At 38.5% G+C, this 27,683-nt stretch overlaps 1 protein-coding gene across 4 annotated transcripts; it reads left to right on the plus strand.

The window, feature by feature from the left end:
* Positions 1-6: 6 nt before the first annotated feature.
* ARL6 (ADP ribosylation factor like GTPase 6) lies at positions 7-17,261 on the plus strand. 4 transcript variants are annotated; one of them, XM_017731433.1, is made up of 9 exons: positions 7-177; positions 2,363-2,487; positions 4,255-4,316; positions 5,947-6,015; positions 8,412-8,506; positions 12,248-12,377; positions 13,823-13,878; positions 13,993-14,005; positions 16,408-17,261. In XM_017731433.1, exons 2-9 carry the CDS (start codon positions 2,365-2,367, stop codon positions 16,442-16,444), a joined length of 585 nt encoding a protein of 194 aa, XP_017586922.1. In that variant the 5' UTR covers positions 7-177; positions 2,363-2,364; the 3' UTR covers positions 16,445-17,261. The 4 variants fall into 4 exon arrangements, with proteins under 4 accessions (XP_017586922.1, XP_008629734.1, XP_008629736.1 ...); XM_008631512.2 differs by lacking the exon at positions 7-177 and having other exon boundaries at positions 2,181-2,487; XM_017731432.1 differs by lacking the exons at positions 7-177; positions 13,993-14,005 and adding an exon at positions 2,217-2,234.
* Positions 17,262-27,683: the final 10,422 nt, after the last annotated feature.

A 27,683-nucleotide genomic window follows, 5' to 3' on the forward strand; every position in this document is an offset into this window, starting at 1 on the left:
CCTGTGCCGGCCTTCCCCGGGGGACCCTGTCCCGGCCTGGGAGAAAGGACCCGCGGCCGCTGCCGGGGCGGGTCGGGGGCCTGTGCTGCTGAGGGGAGGGAGGGAAGGCCGGTCCTGGGAGCTGCGAACCCGAGCACCCAGGTGTTGTCCCGAATTAGGTCCGCGCATAGAGCCGAGGTATTTGATTTATTTATGGTTCTGCGCAGGAAGGGGTTCTGGGCGGCAAATCCACCGAGACAGCACAGCGACTACCAAAGCTTTTCATTGTTTATACGTTTTAGCAACCAGAGGTATTAATGTTCACTGACTGCAAGTCACCTAGTTCTCTTATTAATTAGTATCCTGTTTTCTGTTGGTTAATGATTCTCTCGTTCCCCATGCTAATTAGTCCGTATGCTCGGTCTTTCCCTTCTTTTGGATCGGAGTGAAATATACTCAGCCTTAAACCTAAACAGGGCAATTCTACCGAAAAAATTAGTTTGTCTTCCTGACACCTGGACATCACTTAGAGCTTGTTTGTTGGCTGCTCTCTATTTCATGGATTAAATCTCCTTTGTTGTTGATTAGGCTTGAAAATAGACAAAGATCAGACATGAAAGAACATCCTTTCTTAAGAAAAAGGCTTATAAGCTCCTGGACCAGACTGTGGCTTAAATAATTTTAGGAGATGTCTGATGTACGCTGTATAGCATTTTAGGCAAAATATCAGCTGGCAAAAAGGGGGGGAGGGGGGAAAGGCAGCTGTGACAGATGTAACTGCTGTAAGCCTTCACAGATGAGGAAAAAAAAAAACATGAAAAAAGGCTGTTGTGTATTTAGGGGTTTGGATTTAAAAATGAAGCCCTAGAAGTATTTTTAAGGGCTTGTACTTCCTCCTGTTTCATTTTAGGAGTGCCTACAATGTATTTTTTTGACTCCATCATCTAGAATATGTGGATGAAGCTCCTGATTGGATAAGGAAGTAATGTGTCTTGGAGCAGGATTTTGTCAGGTTAATTTGATAATAAACAGCTTTAATCTGCTTTCAGAGTTGTATATATGGATTCGAAAATGAGTGGGGCATAAAACAAAGGGAGTTAGAATGAGAGACTTGCTATAACTAATGTTGGGTTTGTTTAACCTGGTAATAACTCTGTGTAGCTGTAGTGCACAAAGCACTCTGTAGATCACTACCAGTCCTGAATCAAAATGCACTTGATAAAGCTCTAAAAAAGATCTGTATTTAAAAAGGAAAAATCATCCCTTAGCCAGAATGATTACTTATGTGACTTTATTAAATGCAAAGCTTAAAAATCATTAAAAAGCAGTTAATCATCATTTTGTAATCAGTTAGTCAAAAAGTGTGATCAAAAATTTGTTATTGATGGCATTTTTTTACCTTTTCCCCATCCTGCTATGATTTCCTGGGTAATTAAGCTTGCAACCTGAGTTGTCTAGTGCTGTGTGTTTTTATTTTAATAAGAAAAAAAACCAGCCTTCACCACTCCAGAAAACCCCTCTGACATGAATTAGATGCTTTATCACTGAAGACATCTCAAATATTTCAGTTGTCTGATTGCTGAAATTATTTCTAGTGGAATTCATTCAGGACAGACAAGGGTTATTCTCTTTGCAGAGTGTGTTTAGCCAGGTATTGCAGGGGAGCACGTGATGTAAGCTCCTTTGAACGTGCCCCTGCCAGGTAACTTCAGCCAGAGTCCGGGCAGCAGTAGAGGCTTGGCACCTCCCTGACATGTGGGTGAATGTTTTGGTGTCTGATTTTTATCAGTTTCTATTTGTAGTGAGTGAAGAGTTCCTAATTTATACGTGTCAATATTGGCAAAACCTGTTAGGATTAGTTTGAATTGAATCAACAGAGGGTGCTTTATTTAATTCTGGGTTCAGTAAATTACGTAGCACGTGCTGAAGAGGGGAAATAGTGTTTGGTTGTGTGAATGATGGACTGCTGACAATTTGAGGTGAATATAATGGCCCTCCTTTATTTTTTGCTCAGTTTGGTGGGAGCCCTGGTGGCACTGCAGTTGTGCCCCCCTTTGGGCGGCTCAGAACGATGGCAATGTTTCTGCCCAGTGAATCAAGGGCATTGTGTGATATAGACAGAGCTATAAACAGCCAGTCTACTTTTGTATCGAGGCCTCCTGGCTGTAATCAGCTTAGCCTCCATGTGCTTATGTGCAGAGCCAGCCTCTGGGACAGTGTTTGTGGCAGGTCCTGCTCACACCATCCCTTCCCAGGTGTGAGGCTGCTCAGCCCCATGCCCACCCTCGGTGCCAGCGCTGCCCTGCATGTAGCACTTTTCCAACAGCCATTCCCTGCTCTGATTCCCTGAACAGCAGGTGATCCCTGTGTTTTTGATCCGCAGCCATGGGATTGTTTGACAAGCTGGCAGGATGGCTTGGGCTGAAGAAAAAGGAGGTTCATGTCTTGTGCCTTGGCTTGGACAACAGCGGCAAAACAACGATCATCAATAAACTCAAACCTTCAAATGTAAGTAGCCTGCTTGGCTCACTGCTGGGTGTTTGTTAAGTCTGGGTTTGCATGCTGTTATACTGGATGTGCCTGTGGAAAAAAAAATGTGAAGAGCTTGTGGGGAACAAAATAGATTTTAAAATTTTCCAACTAACTAAAACTAAGGGTAAGCATTCACACGCATGTTATTTTCAAAAAAAACCCGCTGTTAATGTGGCACACTTTTGATAAGATCACGCAATAAGGAAGGGTTTATGATGGCTGAGATCAGGATCTGAAACAGTCACTTTAATCACTTAAATAGTTGCCACAGGATTGCACTTACAAGTGGTGTTGAACATTAAGGATTAATACAATTGTACAACAATTTACCATGTTTATTTTAATCTCTTCCTGAAAAATAATAAGTGCATAAGAAGTAGTAAAATAAGAAATAATGTGAAAACGCACCTTTAAGGGTGACATCACTATTTTTAAAGCAGAATAATTTTCAAAATAAGTACCATTAACACTTGCAGTTCATCCATCCAGTGAAAAGTGTTTGAGGCCACGAGGAGTGTATAATAATCTGAGCAAAAATGAAAGTAGGATTACTTTGTTTCTAGGTATGTTTATGGACTAGAAATAGATGAATTTTGGTAGGCATGTTCAATGGTTATATGCATGTGGGAAACTGATTTCTGCTGTTTATATCATGGCACAGATTTTTTTTATTAATATTAATTTTCATTTAATTTTACCTGATGAGTCCACTGGACATTGTTTAAAAAGTGTGACATGGTGAAGAGTCTGTCACTCTTCCACTCCTGGCAATTGCTCGTCCACTGAAAGTTGAGTAGAGTTATAAACAAAGACTATAAACTGCTTGCTATCTGCTGCCAGCTGTTTGGGGGAAAGGCTACAATTTGTACCTGGCAAATTGTATCTTTATGTAATTTTTGAGACCTTTTTTTAGAGGGTTTTTATATCATGCCTTAAGCAGTAAAGGATTCCTAACTAGAGCTGAACACAGACTTGAAGATTTATCACAATAATGGGCACTAGAGAAGATCTCAGGGGACTTACATGAGTAGAATAAATAGAATTTGTTTGTAATGAGAATTTATAGGAAGGTAACTTTGTGTCCAACTTGTGTTAAGTCCTACCATTACGAGGCATGCCAAATATTCTAGCATGCAACAAGTGTCACTAGATCAAAGTAAATAAAATAGTTTATTTTTGGTAAATTCAATGGACAGGTGATTTTGAGCTCTGGGTCAACCCAGTCTTCTTAAGAACTGCTGCTTTGCCCCAGGAGCAATATATAAGGGCCTGGCAAATACAGATGTTTTCCCATCTGTCTGCAGTTGTTTCTTCTGGACCTGCCTATGGATGGTGTTTGGAATAAGGGGCTCTAGGAGTCTGTGCAAGGATTGCATGTCACTTTCTCAGGCAGCTCTGTAATCTATGGGATGTGACCTTTCTTCCTGCTCTAATATCGATGCTTCTTAGAGGAGCTATTCTTTTCTACCAACTTAGCTGATAGGTTCCTTGGCCGGCTCAGTAGTAAATCAGTTATCAGACAGATCTCTTGATAATGCTTTGTGTTTTGGCAATTCCAATAGTGTTCACTCTATTCCCCAGAAAATACAAATCCTTGATTCTGAGTTACTTTCCTTTTCTGGGAGCTTTAATATTGCACACTTTGGGGAAAAATAGATCTGTAATGTATTCATGTTTCAAATACATTTCAGTATTTGCCTTTTCTAATTTGATTTTAAAATTTGTACTTTCTTTCCTTCAAAGGCTCAAACTCAGGACATTGTTCCAACAATAGGATTCAGTATAGAGAAATTCAAGACTTCAAGGTAGTACTTTCTTTCTTCATTAGCAGTAGTGATTATTGTACAATAGTTGGTCTTAATTATCCCTTTCAGTGGGTTTGTAACTGAGTATCATGTGTGGTGGTGTACTGACATAACATTGCAGCTTGTTGAAATGTAGTACCCACGACACCTAATCCTGATCCAGTACTGAGTGTATTAGAATATAATGTGTGTTTTGTGCTGCTATAAAACTATTACCAAAAAAAAAATTAAAAGTTTTGTAGTTTTTTGCAGTAGTGTGTATAAACATCTGATCCCTGTCTGTTGAGAATTTCGGAATAGGGCACTGTTACAGACTGGAGAAGAGACAGCTGCCGAGGTGGCAGCCTGTATTCCTCTCTCAGTGTGGTAACCTGAATTAAGCACTCTCACTGGAGGTACTCTGAACAGATTGCAGTGTAATCTCATTAAATGCAAAAGGATGGCTGCTGCATTAGCAATGTAAAGGTGGCAGGAGCAAAGGCCAGGAAACGAAGTAATGAGTCATTAGTTGAATTAAGACTAAGATTTGGATTAAGAATGTCGTGACACGAAGATATTTCAAGGAGGCGGCATCATTTTCTTATTCTGTAGCCTTCACTGGATGTTTTCAATGTCTTCAAGCCAAGCAGTGTGGCCTCACTGGGTGGGAGGTCTTCAAGAAAATAGTTTATTCCTTGACCTGATGTGTGAGATTGAGAGGTTTCATATTTCTGTATGAGCCTCCACAACTGAGCTCTGTCTCAATAAAGCACATCAGACAGGTTTGGGACTTCCTGTGTGAGAATGTAAATTAATTTATATTGCTTTTTTTTATTCTGATCCTGTAGTAGGAGAGATGATGACCTGTAAATACACCATGTAGAGTGATTTTCCCACCCACCCAAAACCTCAAACCCCCACAAACTGGGGGACATAGAGTGGAAAGGATGTCTGGAGAGCTTCCTTTTCTTAACCTCCTCATTTTGGTGTGGCCTCCTCTATGGGAGCTACTTGGGGCTACCCAAAACAGGAAAGCCTAATACTGAAGCTGCCTTTGTAGACATTTCAGGAGTGGATGGGAATTTTTTGTAGTGTTATTTAAGTTGCCTTGCTGTTTGCAGTGTTTGGCTGAAATCTCACAGTTGCAAAGACTGCTCTTTGTCGCTTGGTCATCTGAACTCACCTGTTTTTACCAGAATGTAATTCCTTTTATTTCTAAAAGTGGAATTTTGATTATTTTTTTTAAAGCCTTTTATTTTGCATACATTTATGCCAGTCTAGGGACAGAATTTAAGACAGGCTGTGGATTTTAAGTCATAGTTCCTCTGAATTTCATTTACTCATAAACAATATTTGATACCAGCACGATAGAGAGAGAGACTGAATGGGAGCTTATTTTGTGTTTGATGTCACTTTAAATAATTGGTTTGGTTCTTTTATTCAGATAATAAACATGTTGTCCATTGTGAAATATTTCTATAATAAGACTGCAAAACTGAATAGGATCATTTGAAGGCAGATAGTGCAACCAGAGTTCCTTAGGGAATTTTTCTCAGTTGATTTGGATTCAAGTTGATCTGGCCTTTTTTTTTGGGTTGGGTTTGGGTTTTGTTCTTTGTTTCTGTGCCTCATGCACTTCTTTTCTTTGCAGTTTGTCTTTCACAGTGTTTGATATGTCAGGTCAAGGGAAATACAGAGACCTCTGGGAACACTACTACAAGTAAGCCTATCATTTATTTTAAAGCATTGCTCTTCATATTAGCTGTTTTGTAGGTTATTTAAACAGAAGTATGATAATATCTAGTGATTAGAAATGATTCAGAGAAGGCTTAGGCCTGGTGTTTGAGAGGAAGTCATTCTGGATAAACGCAACTTTCTGTTCTAAAAAATGAAAATTTTTATCTGCTTTCTGTGCTTTCAGGGACAACTTGGGGGAACATACTAGAGATGGGATTTAAATGTTGAAACCTGAAAACCAATCCTGTAAGAAAGCTCAAGATGAGTTAGGCTTCCAATTTTTCAGTTCTTCTGTACGTCAGCAACTTAAAACCTCAAAGATATTGGCTGATGGCTGAGATTTTTAGAGGTGAGGGAAATGAACCTCAGAGAATAAGGCGTGTGTAACTAAGAACCTGAGTGAACATTCTTACATGTTATTTATTGAACAGGGTATTCTCTGTACTTTTTAAGATTCTGGTGTTGCCTTTTGGTAATAGATGGACACCATTCTCTGGTTTTGTAGCTTTTAGTGAAACTTAATCTTTATTTACATCGTCTCATTGCTATTCTGTAGTGCCTGATCCTGATCTAGATAGCATGAACAGTACTAAACCATGCAGAAGTAGCTTGGAGAAATAGAAGGGAGAAATTCTGAAGTTTATAATATTGATTAAATATTAATATCAGTTGTGATAGAGCTTAAATTGTTTTTTAATCGAGGATTAATGCTTCCTCTCCTTCTTGCGCAAATTGTGTTAGCATTGAAAACGTGTGGCCAGGAGATCTGCATTGTTCAAGAGTGTTAGATTTGCATTTCAGTCACTGATGCCCTCAGGCTGCTCTCAAAATGTTAGCACAGTGCTTCATAAGCAAATAATTTTTGTGATTGCTGTATTTAATGCAGTAATTTACCCCTTGTGGGTCATAAATGGTTTTTTCATCTTAACAGTAACTCCCTAACAGTAAGGGAGTTTTTTAGGTTATGCTGACAGTGAAATATGCACTTGTATCCACCTCTGTTCCTGATCCAGTGCAGTAGGCACATACTTAACTACTAAGAATAATATAAAAACATTAATTTGCAGTAATTTAATAAAAATATTAATAAAATAATTACGTGCTGTTCAGTTTATAAAGTTAAGCAAGATTTGATTTTTCAAGAACTGCAAAATGGAAGTCAAATCTGGTCAAGTGTCAAAGCAGTGGCCTTGGAGTCCTTCAGGTTTGGACTTTTCTTCTGTTTGGCTTGAAAGTATCTTCTAGGACATCCCTAAATCCATTTATCTTAAATAATCCTAAAGTCATGTTGTGTCCCTACTCCTGTTACTTCTTTGCAAAGTTGTTTTTTGGATGGCAAATACATGCCAGTACTCTTGATTCCTCTGGTAAAATACTTTATGCTCGTGAAAATTGCTTAGGCATTTTCAGCTAACATGCAAAAGCTTTATTTACTAAAGGTTCTGTACACCAGAAAAGAATGGGCCTTCTCATACAGTCTTGGGCTGCTCAGGTTATTTCTGGTTTCCAGCAGGTGTAGAACTGTTTCTTATCAAAATACAAAGATAGATGGTGCTGGAGGGTAAAGAATGTATTTATAATGGTCTCGCAGAGAAATGTAAAATGAAGGAGAAGTGAATATTACATTAAAATATTAAGCAAATATACCTTTTGTGAGTGTTTATAACTGAACTGGTGAATTATGGATTGGTGAGACTCTATTTGATTTTCAAAACAAGTTTCAATAAATGGAACATCAAGTCATAAAATATCAGTAACATCCTGAAATAATGAGTTGAATAATTGCATTTTTTTTGTGGCTGTGTTCATACTGCCAGAAAAATGTCCTAATGATTTGAAATAGTTGAAAGTTTTTACCTGTTATTCGAAAAAAAGAAAAATCCTGTTTATGCAGGATATATAAAAGTTAACCTTCATATGCCTAGCTGTGGACACAGTCTTTCTCTAAAAAGGTAATTGACCTTTCTCTGAATAAACTTCAGTGTAGGAAATACAGAATTTCCGTAAAGACCTGTCTGTATGGGTTTTTTGTCTGCCTGACCACACTGTCAAAATAGCAGTTGATTACCTTTTGAGTTCATTTTTCAGTCTGGGTGGTAAAATCAAGCTTTTCTAAAAGGTGTGTGGAGACTGAATCTTGTATGAGCAGGTAACAACCTCATGTCTAAAAAAATGATGCATGTTACCAAAAGATTGAATTTCAGAAATAAGACTGGATTCAAATGTTAATGGTAAATGACAGTGACAAAAATTAGAGGACAAATCAGGTTTGCTTGGACTTTTTTCTCAGTGTTTCTTCTGAAGCCTTTTCTTATTCACAGAATACTCATTTCTTTGAGAACCTATAATTTGCCTCTTTGCTCTTTTTATGTTATGCAGAGAAGGCCAAGCCATTATTTTTGTCATTGATAGCAGTGACAAATTAAGAATGGTTGTGGCCAAAGAAGAACTTGACACCCTTCTGAATCATCCAGGTGAGGAGGCTTTTTTCCCCTTCTGTGTCCATATTTGTTATGTTGTCTTTAGAAAAGCCCCTGTCTGACACATTCTGAGTACTTTGCAGATATATTAGCCATTCATGAATATCAGCACAATAAGAATCTTCAACAGCTTGTGGGGTTTTTTTTTTCCTATTCACATTTACAAATTGATCGTGCTTCAGCTGTCTACACTGAGTTGGATTGGTCTCTTGTTAATCAGTATAAATCAAAAGTTGCATTGTTTTCAGAAAGAACAGATTGAGTTGAAAGCTGGAGAGGCTTTTTGTGATGACCAACACAGACAAAAATGTGTCTCCCTGTCTGTTTTTTCCATGAAGACAGCTAATTCCTTTAATGTCACATTTAACTTTTTTGTCATCTTCTTTTTTTTTTTTTTATGCTTTAGCCAGAAGTAAGGAGGGATAATTTCACCAGTCAGTTTCAATTCCCTGTAGAAGGACACATGAGATGGAAGAGGATATGAGAGAATTCATGATCGGGGTCTTGGTTTTAGGGGTTTGCTTTGGGTTTTTTTTCATGAGGCTGCACCTTCAAAACTTAATTAAGTTTTGAAATCAATCAATTCGTTGCCTTTCCATATAGCCAGCCTTACTGGGATGTGTCTGTAAGCAATATTCAATTTTCGCTTTCAGCACTTTAGGTAGTTGCTCTGCCTAACCAGAATAAAAAACTACATCTAGGAAGTTTAAAAGTGAAATAATCCTTTAATTCCTTAATTACTTATTAAACTGATAGAGCCCTTAACTTGTGGGATTCCCATGCTGAGAATGAGAAGGGAGAAGCTGGCTTGCATTTCTAAGAAAAGTAGTGTGTGATAGGGACAAAGATGTTCCCATGACTTTGTTTTCCATGAAGACTGTATATAACACTTTAATTCATCAACAAAGATGCTGGAGCTGACTGGGCCTTCTTATTCTCTAATTTCTTGTTTAAGGATGTGGGTTACCTCAAATGCAGACACTGAAAAGGCAGTGTTGCAAAAGTCAAAAGGAGGATGAGGTGAGCCAAAGGCTGCAGGTGGATTACCCAGAAGCCAGGGCACTTCGTACCAAATCAGGAATTAACTGCAGCAGTAAAACCAATTCTGTTGGTAAAATGGAACCACACAGGGCCCAGGGTGAGAGGTAAAGGCTGCTGGAAGAACTTACTGGTTTAATAGAGGGCAAAAGTGTGAAAATGTTTAGATGGAGGAGAAGCAGCCTTAGGTGGGGCTTTTCATTTAGGCATTAATAGGTCACTGATGCTGACCTAGCAGGTCACTGCTGTTCAGCTGTTCATGAATTTGTGTCTTCAAGTTACCAAAGACAGGGCTCTGGCCACTGAGTGCAGTCCTGAGAACCAGGAGAGAGCAGTGATGTATTTCTGCCTTGGAGCAGCCTAGCTCCAATACAGCAACAGTGTCACTGGTTTATCAGGTTTTGATATATCACATCTAAGAGAAGCAAAGAGCTTAAAAAGTTCTAGTAATGTACAATAAAAGTAGCTGTTAGGTGAATCAATATTTAAGTGGTTTGTTATATCAATATCTTTATTTGTATTTCTGTTCTGCCTTTCTAGCTGCATACCCTACTTTCTCCTGATCTATGCTTCTGTCTCTGTCATCCTCCTGGAGTGGTTTAAACGTACATGTTTACCTAAGTTTTAAATGGAATTGAATCAATTCCTGACTCTGAAAATCTCAGCAATCCCTCAGTAAAACAGTTGCCTGTCTTTTTGCCAGGCTTTGGCTGAGGTTGTCAGGTGGAAGGGTATGTGTCCTGTGAAGCATTAATGGGGTTAGAAGTTGTGCTAGCTGGGACTTTTTTGTGAATCAGAGCTTTAAATTATTTTTGCTTTCATAAATGGACAATGAACTCTTCAAATAACAGCTTGTTTAATGATAACTGTATCATATTTTGGGGTTTTTTTACTCAAACTTCATTCTTCAGCACTTCGAAAGATGATAGTCCGTAGATTACCTGGATTAGATGACGACTCTTGGGTCACTTGACCTCTAGCACGTGCTTCTAAACTAAACTGAAATTCTTGTCAACTTGAAATTCTTGGTATAAAATTGCACATCACACATCTAGAGTCTGGAATATTTTTTAAATGTGTTAATTCATAACTACTTGCAGCGAGCAAATGTTAGTTTTCCATTAGTAACTGAAAAGTGTGGGGGGGAAATACTGCACATTAGGAAATAATACAAATTTCTGTGACCACCACTTTATTTAGCAGATATCTTTGGGTGTACATTATGAGTCTGGGTGGTTAGGCTGTGCCCCTCTCTGATTGTTCAGAAAAACACTGGAAACTTCTTGATTAACTTGGCTGTTGCATATGTGATGCCTGCTAATTTGTAATTGGTTTTAATTTACCCATAACCTGCAACCTGTGGGTACCAGGGTTCATTTAATTATACTGTAAATTAATGTAAAAGTTTCAGTCAGGAGACTCAATAGCTGTTCAGCTGTGGAATCAAAACAGAGATGTAATTATACTGTGCTTGTATTTTGAGACCTTTGACTTGTGTTTATGGGTATCAGAGGAGAAAAGAGCTCCAGGTAGGGTAAATAGTTTGTGAAAATTGTCAGTCTTTTGATCAGCACTTACCATCTCTGAATGAATATGGGGAGGTAGTGTTATCTCCACTGATTCTATGGAAGGGTTTAGTAGGCAGGTGGAAAAGAACATAATTAGGAAAGTTCAAACCATTTCAGCACTGACAATTTGTTAGGATTTTTGGGGGTTTTTATCATCCTCCTGCCCATCAGCAGGGGTGGATGGCTTACGTTTGACATTTTAAAATAAATCCTTAGCTTGTTTCCTATGTGAAATAACCTTTTCTTTTTACGATTTTAAAAAGAGCCTCTGTAGCAATTTTCATTGGGGTGGTAGTATGTAAGTTCTTTTCCTATCAAGCATTGATTGATAGACTAAAACCTAGATTTTCTCTAATCCTGTATATCATGCTTTGTATAAATAACATGAAAAACTCTGAGAATTAGTCTTAGTGCTGGTAGTTTTTTGGCAGTGTTACATCTGTAATTTTGAAGAGAGTAGGTTTTGTTTCCTTTCATTGACCATATAATCTTTTTGGGGTAATCTGTGAGGTTTAAGCTTGTCTATGTGTAAGTATCCCAGAAATTGCCAGAGTACTTTGTTTGGTCTGTAGTTCTCACTGCTAGCTGAAAGAGCTTCTGGAAGTCCTTCAAGGGAAGGGGGAATAAAGAAGTCCAGACATGTGCATTTTTTTCCAATTCTGTAAATTCAATGAAGTAATAGATGCTTTCCAGGATGCTAAAGGATAATTCAGACTACCCTCCTCAACTGTTGTTGTGATGTTACGAATGAACACAGAATATTTTTTCCATCCATTTTATACATCCAGTCCTCACTAAGCAGAGATGTGCAGTGTTTGTAGGCAGTGGTTTGAGCTCTTGTTCCTCAGCTTGACCAGCAATTCCAATCTACAGCTTGAAGTGTGGGTGTAAGGTAGGGGGAGAGGGGTGGAGGATTCCAAGGCCTGCAAGGAAGTTTGTGAGCTTTCTGGAAGTGTGCAGCAGAGGCCGGGTGACCCAACAGTGTGTGCATCTTGGTAGGATACAACCTTCAGCGAATTGCAGCTACAGGTGAGCAAAATACTTTCCTGTGTTGTTTGTACCTTGTTAAATGCAGAGATTGGTAAGTGTTGCCTCTTGTCCTGAGGGCTCTGTCTCTGCTCATGCCTAGATATTAAGCACCGTCGACTGCCTATTCTCTTCTTTGCTAACAAGATGGACCTCAGGGATGCAGTGTCATCTGTGAAAGTGTCTCAGTTACTGTCCTTAGAAAACATCAAAGACAAGCCCTGGCATATCTGGTAAAGTTCTCTTTTTCTATCCCTTTATTGGCATTACTTTGTGCATTCCTGTTTTAGCCCTGCCATGCCACTCGCTACTGTATAAAATAAATCAAGTAGCTGAAAGACAGATTCCACATGTGAAAGCAGTGGTAATATTAAAACACTTATGGTGAAACTCGTTTTAAATGTACAATGCATTCGTTTAGACTGTGTCTTAAAAGTTTTCACAGCAGAACTGTTAGCCAAGAAATGGAATGGAGCGTTTCCAGTGAAATCAGAAAGCAGGGTTCACATCAGAAGAACAGGTGCCATTATATTTTGCTGGAAAATTGAGTAGAATTGTTAGCAGAGTGCTCCTGCTCTATAGATTACCTTGCAGGTTTGAGAATATCAACAATAAAACCTTTGGAGATTTTTTCCACTCTGCAGATGCTTCAGTAAACTGCTGTTGAAAGGCCATTTAGTAAACTGTTCTCTCCTGCATTCAGACGGACACTGTATTCTTTGTACCCAGTCACATTGGAGGGGATTTTTAGTTGTAGGAGCTAGAGTCTTTTCTTCCTGAAGGATGTAAGCTTTAGAAGGACTTAGTGCTAGTGTTCACAAGGAAAAAACTCTCCTTTTATCAGAAGCGTTTTATAGAAGTTATTTTTTTGTCCTGTTAAAGTCCTCAGCTGTTAAAAATAAAAGTGATATCAGCTAAATGACGCTGAAAACTACCATTTTCATTTTAGCCCCTTTAGTATTAAACTTGATTACCTGGACGTTGTTTTGGGATTGCTGCTTTTTGTCCAGAAATCACACTAATGAATTCCCAAGCTTCTTGGTAGATCATTTTACAGGGAACTGCAGTTACAGTCCAGTTTGACAGCTGTGCTGGTTTTCGTAAACTGAAGAATGAAGGGCATGTAAACAGTTATCCCCCAGTGATTCAAAAGGCAGATTTACACTGCTCTCAGTGTAGCAGAATAGTTTTATATATTGACAGACACTGCTGGGCTTGCTGCTCCAATGAAGTGTGTACACACACACGCGTAATTCCTTCCTCCAGCATTCTCACCATGTGTAGGAACTGCGTGGGAGGACAGTTGGGCTTGATCGTCTTAAAGGTCTTTTCCAGCCTCAATGATTCCATGATTCATGGCTGCTCTTGGAGGGAGTAAACATCTTTTACAGCATTGTCCGAGGAAGGAGGTGCTGCAGAACAAGGTGTCTGCCTTGTGTTCTAGGAATGGTTCCTTCTTCCTTGAAACTGGAATTAAAACAGATCACATCATGAAATGGCATTTCCCTGTGGGGAAGGTACTCTGTATCATTTGAGGAACAGTCTTCTCCATGGGAAGAAAACTTAAGGAAACTGTACCTGATGCTACTTTGCAATTATGTAAATTAAAAGTATAGTGATGACTCAACTAAAACAGGTATTTTTACAATGTTTTTGTAATTTGATTTGTTTCTTTCAGTGCCAGTGATGCTCTTAAAGGAGATGGATTACAAGAAGGTGTGGATTGGCTCCAAGGTATATCACATGTAATTCTCTTGCTCTATTTTCACTCTGTTAAGCTTTTTCATTTTGTAAGGTTTTTTTCTTTATTATTTCCTTTGTTTTCTTTCTGTCCATTTCTGCTGTCAGATCAAATTACACAGTGAGTACTAAAGCTCTGTCTCATATTTGCCTTTCATTTACCTCCTTAATATACACAAAACATTGTGTGGGCTTCCCTGACCAAAGTGTGTATTATGAAATACTAATACACACTCCTGCAAACAGTGTAGCACTTTCATTTAAACAATACCAGCTCCCACACTTCAATTTCTTGTTGTGGTAGTTCATTTTCTTCTTCAGTTCATTCTTAATGTCCTGTCCCAGTTTCACATAACCTAATGTTAATGTATCAAGAAATGGTGAAAGAAAATAAGCCAGATATGCAGACAAATGCAGTGGTTTTAATTATACACCTTCAGCTCTTTAATCTAGAGCCAAAAGAAGAACTTCTTACACTATAACGATTATAGGACATGCAGACGCTCATAACTGCATGGAAAATATCAGATCCATCTTGGACAATGTCTGACATCCAGCATCTTTCATTTCAAACTTGGTACAGATGTTGTGTAATTACAAACTTGGTACAGATGTTGTGTCTCCTTCTGTTGTGTGTTCGTAAGGCTCTGGTCTCTCTTTTCCTCTTGCTCAATGTGTAGATTAGTGAAGCGTGGCATAGTTTTGGTAGACTCATCCCAATTTTAGCTCCCTGACTGGCGTTGCCTGTGCTGTGAGTGTTTTGGGTGGTGCGGGCTCAGCTGAACAGCATCACCCGCCTGTGCTGTGCCCCGCTGGCCGCCGGGTGTCAGCGCTGGGCCGGGAACTGAGCCTCCCTCCAAAAGGATAACAGCTGGCCCTGGCCCCGGCTTAACTCATCCCCACTGATCTAGGGACACCAGACTGTCCTTTCTACTTAGACTCGTCCTGCCGACTAGAAAAAGATGGTTTGTTTTACGGAGTTATTGTAGAGTACAAAAATACTCGGTCTTGTTTTCAGAGGGAGAGCTGCTTGCCAAAAATAGTCTTTACAAAGAGATTTACTGCCCTACAGAGGGGCAGTGATATATCCTCCACCAGCTAAAATAGTTCTGAGGTGGGGAACCAAGCATTGAGTTTCCGCCTCTGCTGTATCCTATCATCATAGAGGCAGATTCCAAATCATAATTTTTCCTAATTTCAGGCATAGTTCTGGCTTAGTAATGTTTTCTTGCACTGTTCAGGGCCTCTGCTTCTCTTGGAGGAACCTTTTAAGTTTCAATCCAAATTTTGGTTTTGAACATAGCTTCATGCTACTTGAAAGGATCTCAAATGCGTGTGTAAATATTTTCTGACAAAATAGTTAAGTTATATCTGTAGACTTTTTTTAAGCACAGCAAAAGTAGATGCTTCTGCTGTCACTCACATAGCTCTTCATAGCTATTCACCTCTTATGGATTCTTAATTTTCTGAGCTTAAATTCCTCATGGATGGGCTCTAGTTGAAAATTTCCTTTAACTCCCTGGTTCAGTGAACCCAAAAGCTTAAGAGGGGTTGAGTTTAAACTGTACTGTTCCCTAACCACGTGTAGTTTGGCAATTAACTGTTTAATGGCTGAATACTTGGATATTTCTAGAACAAATTTTTACTCTTGATTCTCCTCATTTCTAGAGCACTAGATGGAAATATTTGGAACAACTCTGTAGTTATGGTAGTCCCTAAGTCACAGGCTGGGGATGCCATAAAATTCAGGGGAGGAAATGACAACTGATGAATGAGTGCACAGTCCTCCTTGTCAGCAGCCAAGCTTTCCTTAGTTACCTTTTGCACACCCATTTTACAGCTGGGGTGGCAGGGGCAGAAAGTTTTGTCTTTTTTTTTCCCTAATGAAGGCTGAGTTTGCTATTTCCCTATTTTGGAATGGGGCCACCATTGCAACAGCACATCCTCAGTGGGGTAAAACTAACCTGTCTCACAGCATTCCCTCTTAGTGGGGGAAATAGTGCTGATTCCCACATTTCGTAATGGGATGCTGGATGCTTTTGGTAACCAAGAAAACATTTGAAGTGAGTTGAGAAGTGGCAATCAGGCAGCAATATGGAGAAGTGTGGCTACTGAGAGGAAAGTTTTGATGTGAGTTATTCAAAACCAAACTTTAAATCTTTTGCAGTTGGGCAGTTAGGTCATGTTCAGTTATGGGGAAGCCAAAATGTGTACAAGGAATTGACATGCATACTTCACCAAATGAACTCCCAGGTCTTATTCTCATCAAAGTGATCTTATAAGCCTGAAGAATATAAAAAATTAATTAGGTGGAAGAGTATTCCTGTTTAATTGGCAAGGTTTGGGGAAAACAACTTTGCTGTACGGGAATTTAAGAAGTGGAGAAGAGAGCAAGTTGAAAACAACTCTGCGTTGTCCCCCATTCTTGTAACTACACCAAAATATCTATTTTATGTTTTCAAAAAGCAAAATACAGCAAGAATTCATCTTGTGCTAAGACCAGATGTTTCTTTTTATTAACAGATCAGATGCAAGCAATGAAGACATGAGAGATAAATAAAGGATCTATGGCGTTCTTTTACACCCTTTGTCAGTAGGTGAACAAGCACCTTGGAAAGGAAGAATGATTTGAAGAAGATGAACAGTTCAGCTAAAATATCCTATATTGACTTGTTTCAGTTTAGTATCTCTTCCAGGAAAACTGAATGTAGACAACCTAGCACCTCAGGTATGAACATTGATGAATTAAATTGAATCTTGTGACTGGAGAGGGTATTTTCAAAAAAATTGTGTTAAAAATAAACATCTGCATTCATTTGAGTTTTAGGTGATAACTAGCCATCAGGAAATACCCCTCTGTTTTTTGGGGGGACACCTTTTGAGCAAATGGGAATATTTATTTTCCAGAGAAAGAATAATAAGCACTTCCTGAAATACAGCTACATGGGATACCTACTGATTTTAGATGCCCAGTTTAGGCATTTCTGCCATTTTTTTATATTAAAGTTTGACATTGGTTTTTATTATCCATCTATAATAGACTTCTCTAAGAATATTTTGATTAAAGATGCAAGGATTTAAATGTTCAGTGTATTTGCTATAGATGATTGCAGATGTTTTTAAGGAATTGCTTTTAATGAAATGTTACACATTGTTTTTGTGATTGTGCCATGGTTATATTTGCATTCCCATCAATAAAACTTCTAATATATGACATGCCCTGATTGGGTTTTTTTAACTTTAATATGCTCATTGATGGTCTTTGCATCCTAGAGATTTTTGGCTTTCTGTTCGTTTCACTTGGAATCTGTTTATCCATTTTCCAGAGGATATAGCACTGTGTACTGTAATAAAACAGTATCTCTGTTGCCAAGGTTTTTTTATTAGTTGCATGTATTTTTTACACTACCTAATCAACTAGACTGCTCTTGCAGATATTCAAGGAGCATATGAATCACAGAACAGGTCAAGCTGGAAGGGACCACAGTGGGGTCATCTGGTCCAACCTCCCTGCTCAAGTAGGGTCATCCCAGAGCACATGGCACAGGATTGCACCCAGCTGGTTCTAGAATATCCCCCAGGAGGGGGACTCCACAGCCTCTCTGGACAATCTGTTCCAGTGTGTGGTCACTGCACAGTAAAGTTCCTCCTCATGTCCAGGTGGAACTTCGTGTGCATCAGTTTCTTGAAAGTTGTATTTTGAAAACACAGTTAAGGGACAGCTCACTGGTTTACTAGATCATTATTATGAAATGTGTTATATACTTCTGTTGTGTATAAAGACAGTTTTACTTTCAAGAATAAATTTAATAAGCCTTCTGGCTTCAAAGATGTACCGTAGCTAACAAATTAAAAACTTCATTTTTGTTCTGCCACCTCTTCCCTTTCAATCCCTCCTCCCTCATTCAGGAAGCAAGCAGACTGACCCTGGCAGTGCTGAATCCTCCATTTAACTCAGTGATTACCTGATCCCTGTGGGACATGTAATATGCAGCTCTTGAAAAATCTTCCCCCCGCATCCATTAGCATATAAAACACACAAATGTTCTGTCAGCATGCCTTCTAGGCCTCACCTAATAGAGGAATATTTGGAGCAAAGGGAGCTGTCTGAAATGGGAGAGCAGTGTCGTGTAGTCTTAGTTAAATAGTTAAAATTAACTTCCCTGCTTTGCCAGAAGAAAATCTCACTGTAAGAAATCTTTCTTACAGGCTGCTATGGTTCTTACAGTTGAATTTGTCATGGAAGTATTTTCATGTCTCTTTCTGTGACACCTTTGGCCTTTTGTCAACTCTGAATCTAAGTATCTATACAAAAATCAAATACAAAGGAGGAACAGTAATATATATTTCTGAGAAGTTTTCCTCTGAATTGTGGGCAGATCATTTTGTGGTTTACTTTGCATTGGATAATACAGTAATTAAAATAATGACAGAATGGGTTGGAAGGGCCCTTAAAGATCATTGAGTTCCAACTCCCCTTTCTTGGACAAGGGACCCTTTCCACCAGACCAGGCTGCTCAGAGCTCCATCCAGCCTGGCCTTGAGCACTTCCAGGGGTGGGAAGATCACAAATTCTCTGGGCAATCTCTGCCAGTGCTTCACCACCCTCTCAGTAAGGAATTTCTTTCTAATAGCTAATCTAAAAGTATTCTCTTGAAAATAATACTTGTAAAAACTGTTTTGCTATGTATAAGTATTTTGGAATTATTGTGGTTCGCTTGTATGTCTTGTCTAAATGAAACATTTAATTTTAAGTTAACAGTTTCTTTTCTACCAAAGAAAATTTAAGTTCTTACATAAAATCTGTCTGCATTTCTGACTTCCTTGAATAGTATGGATCTTGATGGTTTTCTGATTATTTTTCTTTATTTTGAACTACATAAAGTGCTATGTTTATCTTGTGGGTTGCCTTTACTGTCATGGGAAGCTGTTTGAACCTACTGCTTTGTTCTTCCATCCACAGATCTGAGGGAAGTACTCTAACATCTTTTATTTTTTGCTCGCTAATGTGGTTAGTAAGTGCTTTTTGAAAACAGCAGTTAGTTTTTTATTTTGATTATTGTTCCCTGTCTTGTTTTTTTGGTGTTTGACTTTGTTCTGCAACATCTCTTTCTGTTCCTCCCCTATGGGGCCACTTGTCTGAATGAAGACCTGTTGGAAGGAGTGGAAATGGGAACAGTCCTATTAGCAAAACGCTGGATTTTTAATTTCCCCCCCCTTATTACTGCTCCAACTGTTATCTGTCCCTTTCTTTTAGAACATTTGTGATCATTCTGTGAACATAAAACCTCCTGAGGGAATCTCTGCATGTTTACCTCTCCTTGCCACCTTGGTGTACAGGCATAGCTCACCAACATCCACAGGTGCTGCATCCCTGAGTTGCTCTAAAAACGTTGAATTTGGTACAAGGATCATGTATTGCACAAAATCCTCGTGTATGTGTGCAAAAAGGCTGCTCTGGAGTTGGTTTTTGTGGCTGTCAGACTTCCATGCCATTCTCCCATTACATTTAGGATGTTAAAGCAATGAATGAGTTCTATCTGGGTGCTCCAAGACAGTTTGCATTGACAAGTTCATGGTGCCTGAGGAACAAAGCAGACAAGGGAGTGTTCACTTTCTTGATCCATGTCACTGTAGGTGTCTGCATTAAGTGGTCACTTGAAGGGCAGTAGAGTGACCAGAAGGACTTGGGGAATTTGGTCTTTACACCCCCACTCAGTGTTTTGTGCTGTTGCTTCTGTGCAGGCTGCCCTTGTACTTAATTATTAATTTCCTTTAAATATGCCTGGTCAGGCTTAAGCCTGTAGCATTTTCAGCTGAAGTATGGTGCAATTGTTTTCACATACAAAGTGTTGCCTTTTAGGTCTCTTGACTGAGGAGGGGGGCTATCAGGTAAATGTGTAAATCCTGATTTTCCTAGCTGTGCCTCTCTAGTACTGAGAGCACCAGTCCATGGGAACCTTGTGTTTAACTACTACTTGCAGCTGTGCTGAGAGCCTGCATGGCCTCAGCACTCCTGGGCAATTTCACATGAAGCAAGTGCAGTTCTAAGTGAGAGGATGTAAATGTAATGGAGCCTTCTTGTAATCTCAGCCCTCTAACTGTAATTTGCTTGGGGTGTTTTATTTACTAATATGAAAGATAAGCTGCTGTAAAAGAGCAGACCTAACAGCTCAGCTTAGTTGTCTGCAGACAGGCATTCTGATGTGGTAATATGTGGAATGGTAACGTTGTACTTCAGAGCTTCTGTAAAACAGCTGTGCAGCTGTTTTGGAAAGCAGTTTATCTCTTAGAAGCTTTAACTAGGAAATATCATTTTGTTGGTAATAAGAAGTGAAAGTAATGCTGATTCAAAATGCTTGTCTTCAAAAGCAAACATTTATTAAGCCAAGAAATGGTGTTTAATCTCAAAAGGGGTGGGGCTGGGGGGGAGGTTTGGTTTGGTTTGGTTTTTGGTTTGTTCGCTTTAAGTTTTACTTGTTTTTAAAGTTTTACTTGGTTGGAAAATCACTTTTTTATGATTAATTCCTGTCATCCATTTATTTAGTTCTTTCTGGCCTGCCTTATTTCCATTTTACAGAAATCCTTACAAATCTTGCTTCTCAACTTTTTGTTCTGCTTCTTTTAACTTTTGCTGAGTACTCTGCTAGTGAAACTTTGCAGCTCCCTTCCCTGTTGTTTTGGTTTTGGGTGGGTTTTTTTGAGAAACAAAATAGATAATGAGAGAAGGTCACAGAAGACAGGACTAAAAAAGCAAAAGAGGGTACTACCAAGAAGGGCTCCAACTCTCCTCTTTCAGAAAGGTCAGGAAAGTTTGCTTTCAAAGGTTAACTTGATATGCCCTGATCCTTTTTTATTATTTTTCACAGCCCATGCTTGACTACTTAAGTTTAAAAATGCGCTGTTACTATGCAAAACTAATATTGTGTGTAATAGCTAATCAGAGTTCAGAACTTTAAATGATCTCTTGTAACAGATGCCAAGTGTTTTTAGTAATATTTTGTAACCATGCTCTAGTTCAAGGCTCTGTAGCTCCTGTCACAGTAAGTTACATCATGAAAGCATCTGTGTTTGTGTCAACCAGCATTTTGTAATTAATTTGCCACTGTTCAGTCAGATGGATTACTACTTAATTGGTTGAATTTTTCTGGCCATATGACATTCTTGCTCTCACAAGTACACCATGTATGTGATAATGTTCTGTTCTCCTTCAGTGGATGTCAGGATCTCACCATGCATGTTCGCGTTTTCCACTCTTCTAATGACAGCATGAAACCCCCTCCCACTACTCTTTTTCAAAATCAATCCTTGAAATGAAAGCTAGGCTCTTAATGTCTCTTGTCTACCATTAAATGATCTTGTGTTCTCCAAACTGTTTACCAGAAGATTAACTTAATTGTATTACAATTGCATTACTCATGCACCAGCTCAAAAGGGGGTGTTTGTAATTCCTCTGGGATTCAGGGAGCACCTTTGAAGAACAGGGTAACTTGTGTAGTAAAAGAAGTGTAAATTTAGCAACTTCATGCTAGGCAGTCTTTTTTGCAAACAACTTTGTCTTTGAAGATCACTAAGTAGATTGAAGGCCTAGCAAAAGAGTTACTGAACCAAATTTAGTTGCTGAAGAGTTGCCTAACAGTTCTCAATAGAGGGAAGAAAAGACAGTAAGGAAGGATTTAAAAAATCAAGGAAATTAGGATGTGTGGAAGAAGTTTCTTTGGGCTGGACTCATGCTAGTGAATATTAAAGAAACCTAAGCCTCATGAGGCTCAGTGAGGTAACCATGATAAATGATAATAGTGGGTGCTTGGCTATAAGGCTCCCTACTGATGAGAGCAGCCCCATCAAACTGCTTTTATAGAGCAAGAGAGCTGGTGCTGAGAGCCTGGTATCCTTATCTGTGTGGCCTGAGTTTCCTTCAGCCTGAGCCTTTCCAAGGGCTTCTCAGTCCTTGGAGCATGCTGTACACCCTTGGCTTTGAGGTGTAGTTTCATCCAAAAAGAATTCAGTTCGTGTCCTCCCAGCCAATTCTGCGCTGTAAACAAAAGCACTGTTAGTGAGGATTATCTTTAAAATACCCTTGTGACCTGAATTAATGCACAAGTGGAGGCATGCCTGTACAAACTTAAGAGGGAAACAATCCCAAAGTTTTAAAACCATGGAGTTGAAACCATGTGAAAGAACAGCAGAATTTGGCAAGAGGTCTCCACAAACCAAGGTTCCCCAGGAAAAATGCCAGTGAAGTATTTGGGAAAAATAAAAGTTTACAGTATGCTTCACTTGGAACTTGGGAAAGTTTATTCCACAAATACAGGATATAACCATTGGACAGGGATTAAGGGGTAACTCTTCCAACTTGAAGGAAATGGCATAATGTCACTTGTGAAAAATAGGCAGTCATGAGTAAATAATAATAAATATTAAAATCTTTATTTCAATAATAAAAGAGTCATCTGTCTGGCATCCTTGCTGTTCCTGGCATCATCTGTATTTATGATCACACAGCTTTAAAGGTGTTACTAGGAAAAGAACTTTGCAGTTTGTTTTTTTTTTAAACTTAAACTATCACTCTGCAAGTAAATCTCTCTTTGTTTAAATTTTATCCACCAATATTTATTAGCATAAACTGAATGGGAAAAAAGTGTCTAAAAACTGGTGCAAAGAGTAACAAATGGAACCAATGAACCAGAAAGTGGATGTTGTTTTCAGTGATAGCAATATTCCAACGATTTTGTTCATCATTTATTACATCATCAATGGATTACATTAAAGCATCTTGGTTCCAGTTTCACATTTTTATCTGTGAGCTGATGTTCACCAGTCATTAATTCTTGCTTTAGAGGTGTAAGGACTGATGAAGGGTTTTTCTTCAAGGGCAGAAGACATTTCTGCTGGGAAAGGTGGTGCTTTTCTCTTGTAACACTTGTTTTTATTCCCCCTTCACCCCCCTTTTTTAAGGTGCTCTTTTACATTCTTAGGTAGTTTTCAACAGGAAAGTGTTACTCTGTTTTGAGGTGCTTAAAACCTATGCATAATTGTTTTCTAAGTCCTCTGCTGAGCTTTAAATCAAGAGCAAGTTAATGCTCTAAAAATTTTTTGGCAGCAGTTTCAAAGCAGGCTAAATTGATCTATAAACTAATCCAATCTAGAAAGCATTGCTGTATTTTGCAAATAAGTTTTGAGTCTTTCTTTCATTGGTGCCAATATAAAATAAGATCAATCGCTATTATGTTAGAAAACAATTGCAGAACAGCCACTTCAGTGCTGACTTACCAATATTATTATATATACATATAATAATAATATAATAAAGCTACGTTGTAGCTTTACAGTTCCTGGAAATTAAAAGACATACATTCAAAGTCAAGTCATTTAGGTTGTAGGAATATTTTTAAGTACCAAATTTCCTTTTTACCCATTCCATAACTTTTAAAGTACTACCTAGTTCTCTGTCTACTCTGATATGTCATGCACTGATTTAAAAAAGCATTAAAAACCCCTCTTTTTTGTGAGTAATAAGTCTTATGCTTTCCTTGAGGTGTGTGTTCTGTCATCATGACAGGTAATGCATTTTAGTAAGCCCTTAATTTATGCAGGATACAAAATATCTGTGTGATTTCTTAAAGGCTGTAGCAATGCCTAAATTGTGACGTGAATGACAGGTGATCTGATATTGGCATCATACTAAATAGGAATACTTCAATCAGTTCCCAATACAAAGAAAAGCTGACAGCTTTATCCAGAGAATTGATTTACCACAGAGATAATGTGAGCCTTTATTTTCAGCAGCAGTTCAGCACACCCTGAAAATTGGAAAAAAACAGAGTACATCTACTATTTATGAGCTACAGTAAGTGCATTCTATAAAATACCATCTTCCATTGTAGAGAAACCCCTTTAGTCTTCATAGTCATATTTATTGGAGCAGAGCTGTGCATTACATACAGAAAATATTTCTAAAGAACAACATCAGATAAAAAGACTGTTTCAGGCTCATATCCCCATTAGCCAGACGTCTCCTTGTGATGGTGTTTACTTTGCTGAAAAAGCTTTTCTGCCCTGACTTTACTAACAACAAATGCTTGAGTGAGGAAACATGGATTACTCGGAATTTTTGTTCTCGGGCTTTAAAAGAAATAGTCTTTCCCCTACTAAAGGTTTTGTTGTGTTGGGCTTAAAAAGAAAATAAAATAAACCCCACAAAACAAATGAGTGTGTGTGTGGGGTCAGTTATGCTGTACTTACCCAGCTAACCAGGCAAAATCTGATCAATGGTCACTTGAATTCTTACAAACTCGGCCTCTTAAGATTTCTTTCTTACCCTTTTTCTGTGCGTTACACAGACTGTGTACTGTTATGTGGAACTTGCATGCCAAGAATTAGACTCTGTTTTTCTGTTTGTTCTGTAATAAGATTGAAGTATTTTCTCCCTGTTTGGAATAACTTATGGATATAATTTGCATACATAAGAAAAGGTCTCTTCTTTGTGTTCTCTCTCTCTTTTTTTTTTTTTTTAATGTTCTCCCTGGAAGCTTAAATGGACAGGAAAATAAGTTGTTCCATGAAACCAGATGGGATTCTGCAACATTAGCAGCCAAAAGCTTTTATGATCCTGTTTGGCTCAATCCATAAGAATTCTGCTTGTTAGAGACTGGTGTACTTAGAGTCATTTTTATATACAGAATATTTTACAGTGTATTTCTCCAGACACTAAAGATGCTTATTCCTTTTGGAATATGCTTATACGCATGCTCAGTATGAATGTGGTAAGGGATTACTTTACATACATAGATATTCTAATTTTCAAACATTTTTAATAATATTTTATACAGGGTCCAGAACATTGGGTTAAAAAATATCCTGTGTTGTGAAATCCAGCAGGAAAGATAAGGGGTGGCATTGGTGTGCCTGCAGTCAGTGGTTCTAGGAAGCCTTGGGGTCCAGGGACTAGTCTAAGGAAATCTTTGGAAGGTAATTAAGAAAGGCAGGTCTGCTGTCCAGAGGCTTAAATTTACTGTATATAGGCTTGTACCACAATTTAAATGTGCTTAGTAACCTGCAAATGTTAAAAAGTACTTTTATGTACAGGCATGGAAATACAGTAAGCCCATTAGTATAGTAATTTGATTTTATATTTGAAAGTGAGTAGATTTGTAGAGAAAGGTGTATATTTATTTGTAACCACACATCTAATATTCAAAAGACATTCTAGGTGGAAAAGTGTTAAATTAATTACAATGTATAAGTACCTGGCAATGTATTATTTCATGGATTTCTTTTGAGTGCATGTAAGACACCTCTTTTTGAAAGCTCTTGCATTCTTATGAACACTAAATTATTTTTGCTGCTTTTTACACTATATACAATATATGTTAGAATTTGGGTGAAATCAGCTTACTGAAGCACTTTGTTTAACCACAATTTTTTGAGGAAGGCTGGTGGTGAATAGACAGATTGCCTTAGCAGGTGAGCAGACTCAGAGCAGGATGGTTTTACAGGGAGCTCATTACATGAAGTGCAGACTTTCCTGAGCTCCAGTTAGGGAGGGTGGTTTGCAATCATTAACATTGGTAAAAGGACAAGTGAGCTTAATTTTTATTTTGGATTCACACAAGCTTAATTGATATGAGGTGCTGTCAAAAATGTCTTGGGAGCCTTCCAGACAAGCTGTGCTAATCTGCTGAAAGTTGTCAAATCTTCTGAAATTAGGTCCATACATCCCACCACAGTATGAGGCTTCTGAGTGCTTTTTGTTCCATGCCCAGGTGCAGCAACAGTCTGCATTAAAAAAGATTCTGTAGGTGGGTTGGTGGTTTCTTATTTTGTACTTTACAGTTAGTTTCCCCTTTTAGCACTTTTGCAACTGGGTAGGCGTAAATGTCACAAATTTACAAGTGAAAAACAAATGGAGTGGAAAACAAATAGAAGAGGCTTTCCAAAAAGTTGATTTAAAGATTTTAATTCCTAGACTGAACTTTGGCCATAGGTAGCACGGTGTATAAAACTTATTCAAAATAATAAAGAACACAGTTACAGTCTCAGAAGCTGCTGTTTAACCCCATGAGTCATTTCCAGCTGTCTTCTCCAGACATGAAGGCATTTGAACAATAGCAGCTGACCATGTGGCTGTCTTTTAAACCATTTTCAGTAAATCAAATGGAGGAACTTTGTGTTTACAGTTAAAGGATGAGGATTGCTGGAAGCTGTGCAGCACATACTTTACAGCAGGAGGTCATGGCTAGATAGAAAATAATCCTACAAATCCTTGCTAACATCCTTCATCTGTGTAAAAACATAGCCAAGACCCAACTCTTCCATTCTGCTGGTCGCCTTCATTTTAAAGTATAAATTAGAGATTTGAAAATCATCAGTATTTGTTTCAACATCTGGACAACAACACTGAAAAATGGCTAGGAAATATTACACATGATGACTCCTTTATGTGTATTTATTAATTCATGGTCTCAGGCCACCTATTAAAAACCTGCCGTTACAGATTATAGACTGGAAAGGAAGAAGACAGGTAAGGCCCTGTTCATTATTAAAATACTGTTGCTATTTATGCCACATCTACCTACAGACATGTGCTGTAAGAACCTGGAAAATGGGAGTGCTTATTAACAAGAAAAAGTAGCAGAGCCATATAAAATCTTTCGATAGATAAGCGCGTTAACATGTATGAAATGGAGAACTGAACTTTGCTTCTGCATAGCAGAGTTGCACCTCAAAACATAAGACCACTTCTTACTGTAGCAATCCAACAAGGGAAACAGTTTGAGGATGTTATTTTCATCTAAAGTTGTGTGAAATATGCTTGCAGGCAAAATGTTTAGTTTGGAGGTTTTAAGACTAACTTCTCCCTTAGTTATGACTTTAATGTATCAGGACAGTTCTAAAAGAAGGGTGTGAAAGGAGGACTCCTCCTAAATCAGCATGAGGGAAACTTGCTTTCCTTTTTGGTATCCAAACAAAACAAAAGATTTGACTCAAGATTTTAAGGACCCATAAAAATAAGGAAATTCAAAAAGCACAATTAAAATTTCACCATCTGCTCACTCTAAATCAGCAAGGAGAAGGGGGAGGTTTCCCTTCTGCATAACCATTATAATCAGAATTGCAGTAGAAAAATTAAGTGGATGTGGAATAGGCACAGCACTCTCCCCTCTCTTATTCGACATTCAAGTGACACTCTGAGCAGGATGAATTATGAAAAAAATGTATTGAGAGCCTCTGCTTGACATTTTCCTCTTCTGTGCAATTCTATCCCTCTGCAACTGTGTTTTAATGGTTTCTCGCTGCCTTTGATGTTGCCACATTACCTCATGTGGGCCACATGTGAGCACTTTAATCTGAGGGGGAGAGGAACCTGTTTGCCCCATCTGTTTTGGCTTGCACGTGTTGGTGCTGCTGTTAATGCTGGCAGCTGTGCTAATGTGTGAGGCCACCTGCCACATGGCAGATACTGCATCTTGGGGTAAAAGCTGAGCTTTCCCCCCTTTGCTGGAGGTGTAGGTGGCTAAATCTGAGTTCCTGCTGGCAGTTCCCCTTTTATTATTTTAAATGTGTCATAATTATTTACTCTTACATCATGTGATACTCAATTACTCCAGGCTACAAAAAACTCAGAAAGGGATTATCTAACCTGTGCCATGTTCATCTTTATATTGATACAGTTATAGTATTTTGATTAGTTTTAATATTTTTATTATTTGCCTGCAGTAGAACTGTCATTTGGTGTGTTCCTGTGTTTTCTGCTTTTAGATGCAGTGAGGAAAGGAGGAACAGATTTGAGCACAAAA

The sequence above is a fragment of the Corvus brachyrhynchos genome, unplaced genomic scaffold, assembly GCF_000691975.1.
Source record: "Corvus brachyrhynchos isolate BGI_N302 unplaced genomic scaffold, ASM69197v1 scaffold152, whole genome shotgun sequence".
NCBI lineage: Eukaryota > Metazoa > Chordata > Aves > Passeriformes > Corvidae > Corvus > Corvus brachyrhynchos.